This window comes from Lagopus muta, chromosome 2 (assembly GCF_023343835.1).
Source record: "Lagopus muta isolate bLagMut1 chromosome 2, bLagMut1 primary, whole genome shotgun sequence".
In the NCBI taxonomy this organism is placed as follows: domain Eukaryota; kingdom Metazoa; phylum Chordata; class Aves; order Galliformes; family Phasianidae; genus Lagopus; species Lagopus muta.
In genome coordinates this window covers 6,311,720-6,331,451 of record NC_064434.1, presented here as the reverse complement: position 1 = coordinate 6,331,451, position 19,732 = coordinate 6,311,720, and the positions used below count along the sequence as shown (strand labels likewise).

The 19,732-nt window shown below is 42.8% G+C and overlaps 1 protein-coding gene across 7 annotated transcripts in view; it reads right to left on the bottom strand.

The window, feature by feature from the left end:
• Positions 1 to 19,732, bottom strand: part of DTNB (dystrobrevin beta) — a 139,880-nt gene that overhangs the window by 84,123 nt on the left and 36,025 nt on the right. For all 7 annotated transcript variants that reach the window (XM_048937374.1, XM_048937373.1, XM_048937375.1 and 4 more), the window contains exons 9-10: positions 11,746 to 11,912; positions 5,567 to 5,691 (exon numbers count right to left, since the gene is read on the bottom strand). In XM_048937374.1, the coding sequence (XP_048793331.1) occupies positions 5,567 to 5,691; positions 11,746 to 11,912 (292 nt within the window). The remainder of the gene's footprint in view (positions 1 to 5,566; positions 5,692 to 11,745; positions 11,913 to 19,732) is intronic.

The following is a 19,732-nucleotide window of genomic DNA, read 5'->3' as shown; positions in this document are numbered from 1 at the left end:
GGCATGTAAGGCAATCTGCAGGCAGCAGAGCTAACCTGAGCCTGCAGCACAGACATGGAGATGTATCAGTGCTTGGATCAGCAGAGAAGGGGAAAAAGAGCAAGTGCTGGAAATGAAACACAGCTTAAGTGAAAAATCTGAAATAAGACACAGATATTAAGCAGGGATGATAAGCACTCCCTCAAACAATTACTCAAGAACTGGCACCTTTGTAACCTCTTAAAACCAAGAAGGTGTGACTTTCTGTTAGATAACCTTTCCCAAACACAAATTACTGGGCTTGGAAAGGAAGGAATGTGGTGACATTTAATGATCAATGAGCACCAGGTGGTCAGAGAGGCTGGTTTAATATTTTCTGATCTTAACTTCTATGAAGTCATCTTTGATGTATGTTTGCAATAAATACCAGCAACCAAAGCATATCTCTGGTTCCTTTGCTTTGTGTTGATGGGAATTTTATTTAATCTATTTAAGAAGCTGATTTGGATCAGCAAGTCCCACTTCTAGGAAAGATCTGTATTGTCTTGGAGCTTTTTTGCAGTCCTTACATGAGGGTTTTCCTGGAAGCTTCCCTACACAAAAGGAAGTGATTTGTTTGCAACTGTCACTGAAATTCAGCATTCTGATGAGGAAGCTGGAGGATGAAGGAGCACAACAGTGCTGTATCAGATCTGCTGCTACCCCTTCCCAAAGCAAGGCAGTTTCAGCAGCAAAGCACTCTATAATACTTTACAGAAGTGCAAAATGACACCCTGAGAAGCAGGTGTTTCAGTGCCACACTGCACACCAACCTCCTCCTCTTGGCAGGAGAGAGGAGCTTTTCTTCCCTCTCTGATCCTCAGAGCTTTTTGGCAACTGCAAGATTCTTACCAAAAGCAGACTCATTAACTTATCCAAGGAGGTTTTAGCCACCCCCTGTTCATACTGCAAAAGCAATAGGAATCTGGGTCAAGAAAAAGACAGGTTTGTAGGCATTTTCAGGGCAGTGTTGTAACCCCAGAGGCTAACATGAGTGCAAGAAGACCTCACCCTTGGTGCTGGGTGGTGGAATGGTCCCGGTCAGCTTGGCTTCTGTTCATTTTTCAAGCTTTACAGTAGCAGTAGATAAGGGGATTTGATCTTTGGGAGATCATTGCTCCCTCCAGGGCTTTAAGTTGAAGCAATGGCAGATACCCAACTCATTGATGCCTGGGGAAATGTTCACGGGGAAAAGAAGGGAACAGTAAACAAAGTTTTTGAATTGTCAAACAAGATAAAATTCCTGGCCACGTACATCTGATGGGACTGGAGATGTTTGTAACCCACAAACTGGTATTCTTACTGTAACACCTTCACAAAGATCTTACAAACTGTGTTTAGCACTATCAGTCAATAGCACCAACACGAATGCATGGAGGAGAAGGACCTGGGGGTGCTGGTCAGTAGATGGTCAGCTGAACGTGAGCCAGCATTGTACCCAGGCGGCCAAGAAGACCAAGGCTTGTATCAGAATCAGTGTAGCCACACTGCCTTATGGAACACATCCCTGGTGCTTCTTCAGTACATTCTGTGAGCTTCCCACATAGAAACTGCTGTATGTGTTTTCCATAGATCATAAGGGCGGAAGGAAATACTGAAGTAAGAGAGCTTCTGTCAAGCACAGAACAAAACCAGACTGGCATTCCTATTTGATTAAAAAATACTCTCCTCTTAGTTATAAAGTTCCAGTATTGCACCACTTTCAAATTTGCTAATCTACTCTAACCACTACTCACACTTACTATTAAAAACCTATTTTTTATTTTCATTCTAAATTTGTCTAGCCTCATCTCCTGGTCAGTCTATGTATAAGCCTGCCTGTTAAAGCTCCCTGGATGATACTTCCTTTTCCCAGGATACACATTTCTAAAACTATCAAATCATTCCAATATCGATCTATTAAGCTGATTAAGCACATCACTTGAGCTGCTGGACTCAAGCTCTTTGAACTCAAGCTTGTGCATCTTCTACTATCTTTTCCAAGACCTTGAATTCTTTTCACTGACCTTTTCAACCTTTCCATCTTTTTGGTCCTGCAGTTTCTGTCTGTTTGTGGGTGCTCTCATCAGTTTGCTGACCAGGACCTCTCCACCATCAAGGCTGACGTTATCTCCTTGCACTCGTGTTAGTCCCTGGGGCTACAACATTGCCCTGAAAATGCATATCCAACCAGTTATGTGCCATGACCTCCACTTTGGGAGTCATTTTTCTTAGCATTCTGTCCTTTTAATATTCTTCATTCCTCCAATAGTTTTCTAATTTCATAGAATCATAGAAGCATTCAGATTAGAAGAAAGACCTCTAAGACCACCGAGTCCAACCCCAGCCCACCCCCCCATGCTCACTGCCCACATCCCTCAGTGCCACATCCCCATGGTTCTGGACCACCTCCAGGTTTGGTGACCCCACCACCTCCCTGGGCAGCTGTGCCACTGCACCACTGCTCTTTATGAGAAGAAAAGCTTCCTAATGCCCAACATGAACCTCCCCTGTGCAATTTAAGGGCATAACCTCTCATGCTACTACTAGATACCAGGGAGAAGACACCAACCCTCACCTCACTGCCTAGCAGTGATTTTATACCTTTCCTCCTGGCCATTAAAACATGAATTAAATACACAGAGGCCAGGTCTGCAGGACCTTGTTTCAAACCAAGCACTTATTCAGGAATCTTCCTGCCCAGTTACATGAAGGACAACTAACTCAGCACTTGGTTTTCAATTGGTTGTGTATCTGTTGATGATTGTTCTCCAAATGGTGCAGCGCTCATACTAAGTGCATTACTTCAACAGTACCACTTCACTAATCACAACTAATCTGATCAAGAAGATACAAACTGAGTCTGACCACATTAGGTTGCCAAAAGCCCATGTATGTTGATTGGCACCAGTTAGGTTTCTATTTACTGGTCAACAAATTAGCTTCTTTGCTGCTCCATTAGTTTATTTGCCATCAAAGTCATGCTGGTAAAATCAACGTGTCACAAACTGCCCTGTGCAGTTCCAATCTCTCTCTCTCCTTGGAAAAAGAAAGAACAGGCATTTTCCTCCTGCACTCTGGGAACTTTCCGATCGCTCCAAGACATCAACAACCAGCAGCAAGTTTCCAAATTAAGGAATTCTGCACCTATTTCAGTTGGGACTGAAAACACCGAAGGTGAAATTCCAGCTCCTTTTGGATTACCTCCAAAAGGGACCAACAGCACGCTGCACAACTGCTCACAGCCAAACCACAGCCTGGAAACTGCTCTGGAAACTCTCATCAGCACCGACCAGTTTTATTATTTTAAGGCAGCAACAGGACAATTTCATTCTGTTCTGTATTACCTATACTAACAACGTAGGCCCATTTCTGTGTCCCCTCAGCAATCCTTTTTTTCAAGTCTCTCTCCCATACTGCACAACTCACAGTTTGCATTCCTTCTACCAATCTTTTCTTGTTCCCTGGAGCAGTGCAGCTTTCTTCTCGCCACCCTTCCAAAGCTTTCCTGCAGGGTGACACCTGGCCAAGTGCTCTTAGACAGCTCCTAGTTATTAATATCTTTATGTTCGCATTATTTACTCGGCTGACATTGATTCCAGCTTTGTGAGACAGACTGCTAAGTGCTGTTAGATGCTGGTGTGCACCTCATTTACATGCAAGAACTGTAATCAGGTCATGATCACTTGCACCTAAATAATGACTCATTGTAGCCCTGAGCAATTTCTCTTTGTAAGCTGAATGCTAGCAAAGAATTCACCCTGGATATGTCCCTTTTCATGCTTAAAAACTCTTTCCTCTATTTTTATTTTCTATTCCTTTTAAGAAATTCCCATGGCATCACTCATACAGAAAAGCCAAAAACCAGAACCACCACTGTAATCACTTTCATGCACTGCACTTATGGAACTGCATATTCTTTTATTTCCTTTAGCAGCACTATATGTTGCACACTCCGAACTGTGAATGCTGGTGAGCTCCAGCCAGGCAGCAGCACGGACAATCTTAAGAGAAAAATGTGAACAGATTCAGGATGATTCACCATTCGAGAAATTTTATCCCCACAGAATCCTTTTCTATGAGTCTGAGCAGGACCTCACAACAGAAAATCCACATTTAAAGCTTAATGACAAACTGCACAGCATCCAAACCACAGCACAGAGGTAGGCAGTCTAATTCTGGGGACACCAAGCCCTTGTACATCCAATATGCCTTTCATTAAGGAGAGCTCGGAACTGAACAGTAGCATGACAGACTTTTCCTTTTTCTTTGTTTTTATTTATGAGTTGAATTACACAGCGAACATTAGAATGATGATATTCCATTGCATCACATCCAACTCCACTCAGTGCATAGGACTGGAGAAAGTACAACTGTTGGGAAATATTCCGTGATAAAAAGAGAATCACATGGCTAATTACAAATTGGTAAAGATCAAAACTACGTTTTTAAGGAGTTCAGCACTGTAACTACTTTTTCAGATCAAGTTATGGATCTTCCATGCTTGACACAAAAGAAAATCACACCACGCTAATTCTCACTGCTCCACCTTCCCAATACCTCGACGAGCCACCCTCCAGCTTTCTCTTACTGAAAGGAGTGCATAAACAGCCCATAAAAATCATCCAGCACCAGGAAAGGTCACAGCAGCACATGCTCATGTTGAACTGTCAGCAGTTCTAAGACTTTCAGATTTGAGTCATTTGGTTTTCCAGCTGGATATTGTGACAACAGACAGCAGTTCAAGAAGAGCCTAATATTTATGACAACACCCAAAGGAAAACAGACGAGCATCAACTCTGCTTACTCTCAGAACTGCAAATTGCTGAATACTCCTGAACACAGGAATCCTCCATTTTATAGAAATTATATCTCTTTGCTCCTCTTTCCTCCCTCTTCTCTGTACCACGTGCTTAAATTTATCCACGTGAGAAGACTGCAACTTTTCCCAAAGTCCTACAGGTATTAAAATCATAGAATCATAGAATCACAGAATGGCCTGTGTTGCAAAGGCCCACAATGCTCATCCAGTTCCAACCCCCTGCTGTGTGCAGGTCACCAACCAGCAGACCAGGCTGCCCAGAGCCACATCCAGCCTGGCCTTGAATGCCTGCAGGGATGGGGCATCCACAGCCTCCTTGGGCAACCTGTTCCAGTGCCTCACCACCCTCTGGGGGAAAAACTTCCTCCTAAGATCCAACCTAAACCTCCCCTGTCTCAGTTTATAACCATTCCCCCTTGTCCTATCACCATCCACCCTTGTAAAGAGACGTTAAAATAGATTTATTTGGGTGCTCAGTTTATTAAAAATAGAACGTGCCAGAATTTGAGGATTTTCTGAAGTTTTACTCTCCCTGGCAAATCAGGGAGGCAGACTGACTTGAGGTGGGTTCAAACTAACACCAGTCCAATGGTATTCTACCAAAATCACTCCATCAGTTTGACTTTATAATTCCAACCTAAGGCCTCTTTCCAAAGCCCCACACAACCACACAGCCTTAGATTCATATCGTTGATTATTCTATATTGCTGATTAAGTGGAAGCCCGATTACAACAACAGATACTCACACTATATGTGCAAGATCAAGTGGCTTTTCTGGCTGCTCAGGAAACACGGGACGAGGTGGTTCTCTGCTTGGTACACAGCCAAGTGATTTACTGATTGCATGGCTCAGCTTCTTCGCAGGCGATTTCTGGTTTGGAAAAGAGTGACCAAAATGAGACCACTGTTACAAAGAGGAGGGAAATGTGTGCAATCAGATAACAGAGAAACATGAAAAAGAGAGTTTTCAGCAACATTCATTTCTGCTACACCACACCGAGGAATTGTAGAATCATACGATCGTTGAGTTGGAAGGAACCTCTAAAGGTCATCTATGAGTATAGAAACTGCACAGATGAGCAAGTTGGGTTTTGTTGGCTTTTTTTGGGGGGGACTGGTGGTTTGGTAGTTGCTTTTTTTTTTTTCTTTTTAGTGTTACAATACTGAAAAATGAAAGTAGTTTAACAAAAATATGTAACTTGAAGAAATACAATGCTTGGTGTTTGTGTCAGAGTGAAGAACCAGTGCAGGGATTTCCCACCTGCTCTGACAAGGACCTTCTGGACACAGGTGTTGTATTCTGGGGAAGGGCAAGGGAAGAAATAAAGACCTGATGCAGGAGGAGGTCCATCACCTATCTTAAAATGCTGTTCACTCCACTGAGCTCAAGTGTATGATTTGGAGGCCAAAAAATTCTTTTTTCAGAAGTAACCCACCAAGTGCTGTGTTTCTGATCAAACTCCCCACACAGATGCTGCAACCTTGTGGCTGATTGCTAGTCCCTCTCAGTTCCTATCTCTGTAAGATGCTCCAGTGGGAAATTTGGTTCAATTCTGAATGCACTTTTAATCATAGAATCAATAAAGCTGGAAAAGACATGTAAGATCAAGAACAACTGTTAACCCAGCCCACCATGCCCACGTTCCTCAGTGCCACATCCCCACAGTTCTGGAACACCCCCAGGGATGGTGACCCTGGGCAGCTGTGCCACTGCAGCACTGCTCTTTCAAAGCAGAAATTGTTCCTAATATCCAACCTGAAATCACAATTCAACTTCACACTGATTTAAAGAGAAGGCAAGGCCACCCAGTACCGGGGTACACACACTTACAGTTAACATGAATGAGTACCTGGCAATTAATGACAATTACAACGGATTACACAGTTAATAATTACCAGTCAGTGAGCTTCTTCATTTCTGGGCCTCTTGGCTTTAGCAAAATACAACAAGCAATGAAGGTTTTTAGAGCAGGGAATGTGTGTGTGAGAATGTTGTTCCCTCTGAGTTTAGGCGGCTTGTAGCAGATCGCAACGCATTTTAAGTAAAACACTCAACTAAATTGGAAAATAACAAGATAAAAATTCCTTTCAAATTAGAAAAGAAATACAAGTTGGGTGCCCCTAAGAATACATTCGGACTTCTGGTTCTTAACTGAAGTTTTATTACCTTCTCCCATTCTCTTACAATTCAAGTCGGAGCGAAGTGAGAACTGTGAGAGGCACAACTGGAGGCTGCCTGTTGGAACTCGTGATGAATGTTGGTTTGGAAACAAAACCACAGAAACGTAGAATCACTACGGTTGAAAGAGACCTCCAAGATCAACAAGGCCAACCATCACCACCACACCCACTGAAGTTTCTTATGGTAATTTCTTCCTGTTAGTACAGGAGGATTCCTCTGGTGGACAAAGCGGCTTTGGAGGCAGCTGAGAAGGGCCACCTGCCTCTTCAATGTGCAGCTCTGGGCTCTGCAGACAGATCTGAGCCCCATCCAAGCACTAATGCAAAACTTCTTGGCTGGATGTACAGATTCTTACGGCTGAAGTGCACAGCGCTCTCGCCACAGAAGGTTCTACAGAGGAGCAGCTGCCTTTAATTATTTTGAAAACTAATGAAAAATCACAATTCATGCTTTATGTTATTTCCTACCAAACCCACAGTCAAATTCAAATGATCATCTTTCATTTTGCTATCACATGCAACGATAGTAAAAAATTCTGGGTTTCCTGAATTCACCCTACATGTTGAAAATTCCCACATACACTTATCTCTAGATGTTCTCTGCTTCTAGTCTCGGTGCATTTCTTTCCTTACCCTTTATCGTGTTCATCTTCTGGTTTCTGCACAGATCATCTATCTCACAGTGCCTTTTCTGTGACCTCTCTGCAGCGCTTTAGCCTATTTTAAAAGTGTTTTTCCACTGTGGTAACAGACATTACATCCTGTCGTGCTACACCACCATTTATATTGTCGAGCAAAGGCGGTGCTGCCTAGAATGCAGAAATAGAGCAACTTCACTTTGTGAAAATGATAGAGGAGAGATAATTTCCATCGATTCCAACTTTTGAATGATGATTCTCAGTGTGGCTGAGAGTGAAAAAGGCAGAGCGTGCTGAAGAAGCACTTCACTGGCAAGTGCACCTGGTAGGGATAGCTGGTTTCTCTGAGAAACAGCATTTTGTTTTGTTTCCCAATGAGCTGAGTTCTACTTTTCTGTCTCTTTGACATCATCATTAAGCATCTTTGAATCACAGAATCATTAAGGTTGAAGAAGACCTCTAAGGTCCCCAAGTCCAACCCCAGCCCACCCCACCTTGCCCCCTGTGGGCACCACCCCCCCTCAGTGCCACATCCCCACGGTTCTGGAACACCTCCAGGGTTGGTGACCCCACCACCTCCCAGGGCAGCTGTGCCAATGGATCACCACGTCCCTTTCAGGGAACAAGTTCTTCCTAATACCCAGCCTTGCACTCCCCACCTCCTAGAAAAGCAAACAGAAGCCCTGCAGTCCCACGATCCTCTCCTCTACCACTGACACCACCACAAACTCCCCCAGTAACACTGTCCATTTGCCCATCTCTAGCACCACCAAAGTTTCACCATCGTCTTCCCCAGCTGTTCCTTCTTGACTTCAATCTATATTTGTAAATAGCTGGGAGCAAACTATGTTTCATGAACTGTTTGCAACTTCCCATCACACTGGGATCTCAGTCATGTCCAACTGGGTAGTTGGACACGCCACTGTGGTATCCCAGCCTCCAGGTTTCACACATCCTACAGTCCAATTTATGCTCTTCAGGTTTAAATGGAAACACAGTCTGTGTGCCTTTAGTTTCAAATACTTTCAGCCATCACCCATTTCCTAGGGGCCCGAGGCAATTCCTCTACACTCAGTGCAGCCCCAAGCAAGCCAAAAGGTTGGATATCTATGGTTTAAGGAACCAAGGAGGCTTTTCAATAGCTACATTTCAGTGTCTGGTTGCTGAACATCTCAGAGGTCCCCTTCTTTTCAGAATGGTTACTTAAGATGTACAGTTCTGGGTTTCCTGCCCTCTGAACACCTCTGAAGTTCCCCAAATGAAGTGGACAACTGAATTACGGATAAACCAACTATCAGCTCCAACTCAGCTCCAACTATCAGCTCTCTAACACCACTTACAACACTACGTTTTAGATTATTTGAACATTTTTTTTCCAGTTCAAGGACTGAGCAGAGCAGGTAAATAGTATCAAACCCTTCTTTCTGCAGGCACAGCACTCACATGGCTGGCCTGAGGCTTTGTGCAGCTCTGGCAGGAAGCAGCAAAACCATACTCTTCAGTGTCATAGGTCTGAAGGTGGAGATTGTGAAGGGAGGTTTTTTCTTCTCCCCTGTTGGGCTCACAAGCCCTGCACTGTGCTGTGCCCTCAGTTAGTACTGTGTCCCCTCAGCCCCTGAGGACAGAATGGAACAAGCTCCAGATGTTGCATTCCTTTAAGGCAGTCTAAGTGGAAAATTAAACGAACTAGAAATATAGGAGAAGCAATTTTGCAAACAAAATCTTATTAACAACTACTTACAATATTGCTAAACCATAACCTTGTAGATAACAGGGTCTGCTTGTTATTCTCCATTTGATTAGTGCTCACTGCAATGGCTTCCCAATGGAAGTCAAGATTTTATCCCTATTGACACGGAACATTTGCTGGGCTTATTGATAAGCCTTCCAAAGCCACTCATTGAAGGGTGCTTACAACTAACAAAGCACTATTATCTATAGAAGATCAAGGAGCGGATCCTCCTGGAAGAGATGTTAAGCACACATGAGATGAAGAGGTGATCAGAGACAGGCAGCACAGCTTCACCAAGGGCAGACTGTCCCTCACCCATCTGGTGGCCTTCTGTGATGGAGTGATGGCACTGGTGGACAAAGGAAGGACAACTGTTGTTGTCTGCCTGGACTTGTGTGAAGCCTTGGACATGGCCCCCACCACATCCTATCTCCACGTTGGAGAGATGTGAGTTCGAAGGCTGGACTTTTTGGTGGATAAAGAATTGGTTGGAAGGTCACAGCCTTGTAGTTAACGGCTTTATGTCCAGACGGAGGCAGTGATGAAGACGAGTCCCCCAGGGGTTGTTCATCTTGGGTCTGGTGCACTTCAACAGCTTTATCAGTATCAAGGACAGTGGGATCAACTGTACTTGAAGTGAGTTTGTTGATGGCACCAAGCTGAGTGGTGCAGTTGACATGAGAGAAAGGGGAGATGCCATCCAGAGGGATCTGGACAGGCTCGAAAAGGGGGCACCTGATGAGGTCTAACAAGGCCAAGTGCAGGATGTTGCACTTGAGCCACTCAGTCCTACATTTGAGAACAGACTGGGAGAACACACTGAGAGCAGCCCTGCAGAGAAGGACTTGGGGGTCCTGGTGGGTGAAAAACTGGATATGAGCCAACAGTGTGCAGTTGCAGCCTGGAATGCCAACAGCAGCCTGGGCTGCATCCACAGAGTGGTGGGAGTGGGGCAGGGAGGGGACTGTGCTCCTCTACTCTGCCCTCATGAAGCCCCACCTGCACTACCGTGTCCAAGCCTGTGGCCCCCAGCATAGACAGATAAATGGATGAGTAGATAGAAAATAATGGAAGATACTGCTCCTCTTCTAAAAGATCTCCCTTCCATACTCATTTTACAGGGGGCTACTAAGTCTGTGGTGGCATTTTATGCATCACTGAACTTTTTAGTATATTCAGAATGCTTTGTTGCTTAAGAACCAACCAGTCAAAAAAGAAAAAAAGCCACAGTAAATCATTGGAAAGGTTCAGAAATAAGTTTCTAGAGACAGAACAAGAAATACTGTTTTAGATTACAGGAACGTAAATGCTTGTTATGATTGCCTTACTGTTTATGAAATACCCTGAATTTCCCCACTTTGTCCTTGATTTCTACCTTCTGTCTTTGTTTTACCTGTAAGTAATCTTTAGCCTGTTGATTGAAACTTGCTTTGATTTGGATTCTGACTGTACCGAACTCCTCCTACCTTTTATTCCTTTGCTCATGTCTCCCCATACCTTTATATTTGTTCTACCTAATCCTCCTACAAACACAGCATATGTACACAAGAACATCTTTCAAAAATGTTTCTTCCATTTCAGCTGCTGCTGCAATTTCTTACTAAGACAAGCTAAGTCTTGTTTCTGAACAATAAAACAACATTTTCTGCTGCTAAAATTCCTTTCCTTCTACAGATTTCTGAGCAAATTGCCTTTAAGTATCGAAGTCTTTTTAGATGATAGCTTAACTGCTGCCTGGTACTAAGCCCCAGCTTTCTATATTAAACAGTCATACCATAATGATACTTTCTCATGGAGATAATTGCTAATTATAATCCAATCATCATCTGATCTCTTCGAAAAAGTAAAAAATTAAGACTTAAGTTTTTGGCCAGAAAATCAGTTTTTCTATCTATAATTGTCTATTATTACACTAGGTGTGATTATCATATAGTCCTTTTCTTTTAAAGAAATGCTGTGTTTAAAGATGCCACTTGGATACAGGTCCTTCCTGAGACTGGTTTACCTTTCTGAGGAGGAAAAGCATTGCAAACTCTAAGACTTGTTAAGCTAGAATAGAAGGAAAGTAATAATAGTAATAATAATATATGTAAAAAGTAGAACTGTGGTGAAGAGGGGAAGAAAACAATGTGTTAGGGATTTGAAAAGGGCTGCATTGTGTGCTTTAAACACTGGTGAATAGAACGATATTCAATTGATAAAAGAATAACATTATTTATAACAAAAATAATGCGATTTACCTATTTGCACACTTGGACTATTTGAAAACCTTTAGCAGTCCTACTGTGCAGCTCTGTTACAAAAACAACTTCAGCGTTCAGAATAAATCAGTACAGAAGAGGCTGTGTCTACAGGACAAAGAAAGGCAAGTTACCCAAGAGGAATGCTCCTTCATCTGGTGCTGGTTGCTGTGAGGCCCGCTGGCATGGCCACGCCAAAAGCAGTTTTGGCAGAGCTGGTAGTTGTGGCACTGTTGGCACCGGTACCGGAAGCCCATCATGCTCTCACAGCGGCAATAGGAACACTCCACAGGATGGAAGACTTGGCGAAGATGCGGAGGGAAACAGAAAAAATGAAAATAAGCAAACCTTAAGAAAACTGCAATCATTACATTTTGTGAAAGCTTCCAAGAAAAACCAAACAAACCACAACCCAGGTTCTCGATCACTGAAAGAAATTATTACTGCATCCACGCCATGGCTTCTGAGCCCAGAAGAGATTATTTTGGAAGAATAACGACATATCTGAGTTGATAACATAACATCCAACAAGTTCAATATTTCTTCTCTAGCTTTTTCCCCCTTTGGATTTCCTCAGAACCAGAAAGCTCAATGCAAATCCAACAACGGAGAGAACATGACCTGCTGTAGGGAACCTGCTTTGGCAGGGGGGTTGGACTCGATGATCTCTGGAGGTCCCTTCCAACCCCTACAATTCTGTGATTCATACAATCATAGAATCATTAAAGCTGGAAAAGACAAAGGTCATCAAGTCCAACCCCAAGCCATTCCCACCATGTCCCCAGATAGAATGATAGAATCATGAATATTGAAAAAGACCCCTAAAAAAGGTTCACAAAGGTTGACTTCTGCCTAAGGGACCTGAGTCAGCCAAGAGCTTCTCACTCAAATTCAGAGCACTGTATTCTGCTCTAAAGCCTCTTCCTAGACGACACTTCCCATAGACCAGGGGTTTCCCCAGCTGGACAGTGCAGAAATGCCACCCAAATTGAGGATGGGTTTGCCCAAGTTGTTGAAAACATCAAGGTAATAACTACCATTAACCTGGACAGCAATATCACAAGCCAAGACTCAGGTGGATGATGCTCTTACTGCTACACAGAAACACCATGTAAAGAAAATGATGTGTACAAGACAGTCAGCTTCAGTGATATGAATGCCCAGTGGAAATGGAAGCTCCTGTAGAGGAACTGCTACCTTTTGAATATCTTTATTCAAAAGGCAGAGAAAGCAATGAAAAGCAAGTTCTACATTTATTTCAATTATGAGAAAAGAACTGGTTGGAAAAAAATAAAAAAAGATGACAGGCAACCTTAAGTTAACACAGCAACAATAACTTTCTACATCTTAGGAAGTGGAGAACACGATCTCAGTGACTTCAGTAAATTCATATGAGAGTCAGTAAGCATACAACAAGAAGACACAACAGGAAAAGTGAGTTCAGAGAACTGTCAGTTCCTTAAAGAAACAATGCTAAAGAAACAAGTATAAATATCTCTGGGCAGAGGAAGGAGCAGACTGTTGTAAAAAAAGCAACTTGACTAAAATGATGAGCTCAATGACTTCAAAAAGAAGCCTACAGAAGTAAAACCAGGAACAAATCATCAATGACAGCTGAAGGAATAATGTAGTATCCCAAGACAAAGACAGACATGAAAGAATGAGAGAAAATTAGCAAGCGATTTAAAAGAGGTATCACAGAATTTGTGATTAGTTCTGATCCTTAAGAAAAGATGAAATTATACATATGTAACCACGGCCTTCCCATGTTATTTTAACTGGTAGAGTACTTGAACAAATACTAAAGGAGCTTAAGCACCTGAAGAACATGCGCCATGAACATTTCCCAACTCAACTTTGTGTCTTTCCATGCCAGGCTAATTGCCCTTGAAACCAGAACAAGGGCATTAAATGTCACCAATTTCCCATGTTACTTCAGTAATTCTTCCAAAACTGGCAGGCCGTGGTATTTGCCTAACAGAGGGAAATACCCAGTAGATGAAAGGACTGTAACTGTGATGTGAATTTCATCGGGAAAAGACCAGAAAATTATCAAAACAAAACGATCGAACAAGCAGGGCTCCAAAAGGCTTTATTCCAGGTCAAGTATTGCTCACTGTTTTCATAAAAATATTGGAAAACTGACAAAATGCCCAACTTGGGGCATCACGTTTCAACAAACAAGATCTAGGAGACAGCTTGGCTAAGAGGTGACTGTGAGAAGGCACCAAACACACAAGAGGTACTTACAAAAATACCAATGCATTCTGCAGAGCCAGTGGCCAAAACCAAGGGACCCGAGGATTTAAACTGCAGTAAGAAAAATCCATGCTAGAATACTAGGAAAAACTTTCTCACCCTAAGAATATTTAACACTGATCTCAGCCCAGCTTCTCATCCACACCGACGCTGAAACCTTTGGATTGAACATTTTACGCAGCAGCAGGGCAGATCTCTTGAGAACTTTGAAAGTATGTAAAGTTTGCCTTTGGAAAGGGAAATAGATGATGTCATGGGCTCCCACAGCTTTTTGGTATCCACCTCCAAGAACCCTTCGTCCATGGAGAGTTTCTGTCTCCTGCTGGGACCAGACATGGGGCCACTGCCTCAACATGGAGCTCTGAACCAAAGAATCAGAAACTTGAAGCTGATGCACTTGACTTAAGGAATGCAGTAGTAGCATTCTGATGAAATAAACACCAGACAAAATTACAGTGGTGACAGGGTTCTGAGCATACTGCATACATGATGAGGAGAAAGACTGAAACAGTCATTGTCAGAGATCATGAGGTCTTCCTTACCTGGTTACCGCCAAGTGCTACAGCACAGTCAGATGCAGATGCTTTTTTTCCAACTTTTGGGAATATGTCAATGTGCCAATAAAATATGGTGTTGAAGACTTTAGTTCTGTCCTGTTCAGACTGCCTTCCATGTTTCTGTCCATACGAATCCGTTCCAGGCTGAGGCTGCCACAAAGAGGTGCACTGATGATGTTTCTAACACCACTGACACTCCTGACTCCACATCGTGTTTGAACCACAAGGACCTCATCCCATCCCATTCTTCCTCTCCATTCTGCCTCTGAAACATTCACTGGTGTCACTGCTTATGCTTTATTTTCCCTGCCTCAGTGATCTGAACAAGTTCTTGCTATTGATACTTCCTCTCAGGAGGTGTCCCTTTACTCAAAGTTTCCAGTCACGTATGGGAGGGGGAGTTTTAAGCTTCTTACTACTTTTCACTGCTTCCAAGACTTCAGTCGTTCCCTCTCCTGGTTGTCAGTGCTCCAAATTCAAGATTCCTCCTGGGTCCTTTTTGACAGACAACCCGCTCCTTCCTTCCTCCACTGGACCTGATGATCTCAGATGTCTTTTCCAACCTAAAGGATACTGTGATTCTTGCCAGCAGACCCTCTGAGACATCACCAAACTCACCTCACCCACTCCCAGCTGTGTCCTCTTCTTCCAACCCTGCCAGCCTCCAAAATTCTTCTCCTCTAATTAATTCTCAGCAGCAGACTATTTCTGCCATCAGTGTACAAAACTGCCACGAGCAATCATCCAGTCAGTATTCAAATCTCTCTTTTCATTCCATTTCTTCTCTGATCTGGACATATTAAATTCTTCCAAGTGAAAATGAGATGTGACCATTCTCCTCCTCCTTTTCTTTCCTCCTCTGTCTCAAAGACATCTCTCATTTGCTCTCTTCTACAAAACTGCAATTTATTCAAAGATCTTGTGCCATCTTGTGATTTACCTGAGATGCCTCTATTTTTTCAGTGGTCTGCTTTTCTGACTCTCCAGTATATCAAAATATATGTAAGAGTGGTGATGCAGTGGCACAGCTGCCCAGGGAGGTGGTGGGGAAACCAAACCTGCAGGTGTTCCAGAACTGTGGGGATGTGGCACTGAGGATCACGGTCAGTGGACGCAGTGGGATGGGTTGGGCTTGGTTATTTTGGAAGTCTTTTCCAACCACAATGGTTGGAATATATTGGATTAGGTTTTCAGATTATAAAGACACGCTAATTTGTCCATATTTTCTTCTCTAACTCCTGGAGAACAGGACATAAATCCCTCTGCCTCATTACCAAGAAGCTATTCCTGACAAAATCCCTCATTACTGTTTCCCACCCAAATGGGAAATGTTATTCCATCATCGGTCTTTGAGCTGCAACCCCCAAATCCCTGCCTTGAAATCTCCATTAGCTGCCCTCCTTTGTGCATCCACCTTTTATCTTACGCTTTCACTGCTAATGCCAAAACCACAGCTCTGTCTGAACAATGTATTTCCCATTGGGACATATGATAAAGGCTTCCAAAATACAGTAGTAATATACACATTAGATTACTTAAAAAGAAATAATGAGGGAAAGTTTTAGAGTAATTGTGGATCTGCATTTCAGATGTGTTATTTCAAATTACTGTAAATGTAAAGATACATCAGACAGGTAAGATATATGCAGACTGGAGACTGGTCTGGAACTGAGAAGCATAGCAAAGTTGTCTACACTGAGATGACAGAGTATTTCCATGGGAAGGATACCAAGAACAAAACACAGACAGAAATAAGTAGGAGAAGAGAACAGAGCCTTTATAAAAGTGAGTAGGAGTAATCAACAAAGATGTGAAAAAAAACTAGCAGCTAAAGGAAAACGAAAATATGAGAACTTTAAAATACAAGAAAAGAAATCAAAGAGGAGATAATGAAAGTAGAAAGCTAAAGCAGGATGCAGATGAAGTAATATTTTTGTGTAAGAGTGTTGCAGGGAAGACCTGGAAAAACACATTGTTCAAAAACTCTGGCTAAGACAGAATTAGTGTTGGAAGAGAAATGCTTTGAAGAACTTGCCATGACTATAAATACAAACCTTTATTTAAACATCTGTCTTTATACTACTCTTTTTCATCTGGTACTAATAGCTACATCTGTAAGCTGACATACTGCTACATGACTGCGCTTTGTCCTAGTGGACCCAGGCCAGCAATACTGATGTGCACATCCAGAACATCTAAACTCTAGTACTCCAAAGCAAAAGACTTACCAATGATGATGTTAGCTATGAGATAAAAATGTAATCATCTGCTTAATTAACCACAAAAATCCTAGTGCTCTGAGCTCATGCAAAAGTAGCCCAAAAAACATGACCAGCGTATAACACATATGTCAAGCTCCAGGTTCCAACTCCAGTGTTTTATTTTTCCATGGAAACTATTCTGATGAGCGGAAAGAGAAGACTTGAAGTCTTCCAGCAGATTAACATCCTCAGCTCAGCCCAATGGAGAGAGGTCTGCTCAAGCAGCAGTTCAACAGGAACCCAAACGTTTCTGTCGATTAAACAAGGAACCTGACCTCCTGACTCAATTAAGTTGTGAATACACCCAAATTGGTTCTGCACTCCTCTGCTGGAACTCAGTTTTCCTGTAGAAAGAGCTACTAAGTATTAAAAACATAATTTCTGGCAATTATAATGAAGAATTCCCATGCTGTATTAGATATATCAAATCAAAACAGAATCAAAGCATCAAAGAAGAATTGATTGGAGAAGAGGAGGCTCAGGGGAGACCTCATTGCACTGTACAACTTCCTGAAGGGAGGTTGTGGTGCAAAAGGGTCTGGCCTCTTCTCCCAGGCAAATAGTAGGACCTGAGGAAACAGCCAGAAGTTGTACCAGAGGAGGTTTAGGTTGGATATTAGGAGAAACTTTCTCTCTCAGAGGGTGGTCAGGCACTGCAATGGCTGCCCAGGGAGGTGGTGGAGTCGCCGTCCCTGGTAGTGTTCAAGAGGCGCCTGGATGAGGAGCTGTGAGAGATGGTTTAGTGCTTGTGGTACTGATAGGAATGGGAGGGTGGTTGGACTGGATGATCTTGCAGGTCGTTTCCAACCTTGTGATTCTGTGTGATTCTGTGAAAACAGAATGCAAATCACCTTCCAAGGTAAGTTCTGACAAGTTACCAGGCATGCACAGACGTATCCTGAGTAGTATGGATGGAAGAGGAGGAAAGACTTGTAAAGAGAAGACAAGGCACTGGCAAAACCTAGGGGCAGGAGAGAGGGCGTTGGTTGGTTGGGGTTCACTTGGTTGGTTTGTCTTCTTCCTCTCCTGAGTTTTATAAAACTCTACCAAAAACTAGCTGGGAAAAACCTGCGAAATTAAAGTCTGAGTGTGAGCTATGAGAGGAATGATAAAAGTTCTCAAGCTTTGCCAAACCTTTTAATAAAGCCTTCCCTTTGGATCTGCTTTCCACCTGACCCTGCAGATCAGATGGGCTCCTTGCACGGGATCAGCAGCTTCAGATGGACTGCGTCAGTCTGGCACGTGCCAAGCAGCAGGCTGTGAAGGATGGCCTTTTGCAGAAATCTGCATTGCACAGGAAAGCTTGGGGACCAGCAGGAGGAAAGACTGAAAAGTATTACAGAATTTTTATCCAGGAAAGAAGCGATGGGTTTAAAACCTCCTGGAATATCACTTCTTTTTGAAATGTGCTTCTGCATGTTCATCATCGGTACGTGTTAAGTGACATTATGCCTCTCAGAGGAGGATCAGACCAAAATGAAAGCCACTGGAACTCCTTTGCCTCCCTTAGGATATTTCTGAGGGGTTTTGTGGGACATCTGCGAGCTTATAGAAAGCTTTCTTAATGGAAATGAGAATTCCCAGGAGCCTGGGGAAGCACAGAGGCACGTCTGGCATATTTTCCCAGGAAATCACCTTCTTCCTTGCAAAATATGTGGAGAAAAAAAAAAAAAGAAAAAAAAAGGAGAATAAAAATGGCATAAGCCCTGCAGTTTCCTGGATTTTCCAGTTTTTTATTGTTTTTATCTGTTTATTTCCAAAGGAAAGCTGAAAACGGATTCCACTGTCAGTTTCTATCCTTTCTTGTTTGGAATAGATTTACTACAGGCAAGGCTGCTCAGCAGTTGCTAAACATGAATTGGGTCATTTCAAAAAAAGCAAGTAGCAATTCTCAATCCCTTTCAGAAATCACTGCAGTGGTTCTGAGCTTCTGGGAAAGCTAAGGATTGATTTGCCAAGGCAGCCAAAACCAACCAAAGAATGACCTGACACTATGAAAAAATGCAATGGATTGCTCTTTAACTGGGAACTCCTAAACACAAACTGCACTGTCCCTACCCATTCATACATTTGCTTTTCTGAACCATTGTACTTTCCTACCCTCGAGAGCAAACGAGCTGGCAAAGTATTTCTACCAACGACAATGAGTGCTTAAGACAGCACAAAGGCCAAATTGGATATTGAGGAGTTGGATATTCTTTTCAATATTTTCCTTTTGACAGAGCAAAGAGAACACAGCCTGAAGACCCCTTCCATTTGCATTTCTCCAGGAACAAAACTAAAAGGACTGGAATGCCGACACAAAAGCAATGCTGCACGATGGCAGTCAAACCGAACCGATGGCTCTTCAAATAAGGTGCTGGCCCATTTGTCCAGAGCAGTACTACCAACCAAAGACATTTGTCTGATGTGTTGAGAAAGAAGACAAGATTTAAAGGTAAGGAAAAAACTTGTTTCTCCAATAGAACAAACTTAGTTCACAGCCTAATTGCCTTTTGCTGGAATGAGAGCTGAAAAGACAGCCATAGAAATAGGAGGATTTTTTCTTCAGGTTGTCAGCTAAGGTGTTCAGATGCCTCCGCAGTAACTTTTCAATGATTGCCACAGTAATTAATGAAAACGTTGACAAACTGTGAAGGAGACAAGCATCTGTGTGGAAGGAAAGATGAGGTAACAGAAGCACTGACAAGGCACAATCCAGAGAAAACTGGCAAGAAACAACAGGCTGCAGAACAAGACTAGCACTGATCAGGTGACTTCAGGTGACACGACCAAGACAGCAGCAGGAAAGAGACAAAATTAAGGATGAAGCTTTAAGGACTGAGACCATTCTATCAGGAAAATATCATTTAACGTCTGGAGCCGAAAGATGAGAAGGCTACTTCCTAAATGAACAACTTCAGGGAATGATTCAATGGAATTTCCATTGTAAACACATACAGAACCACAGAATCACGGAGCAGCTGAGACTGGATGGAACTTCAGGACATCTGCTCAAGTCGGGCCAGCTGGAGCTTGCTGCTGCATCACGGCCAGTTTCAGTT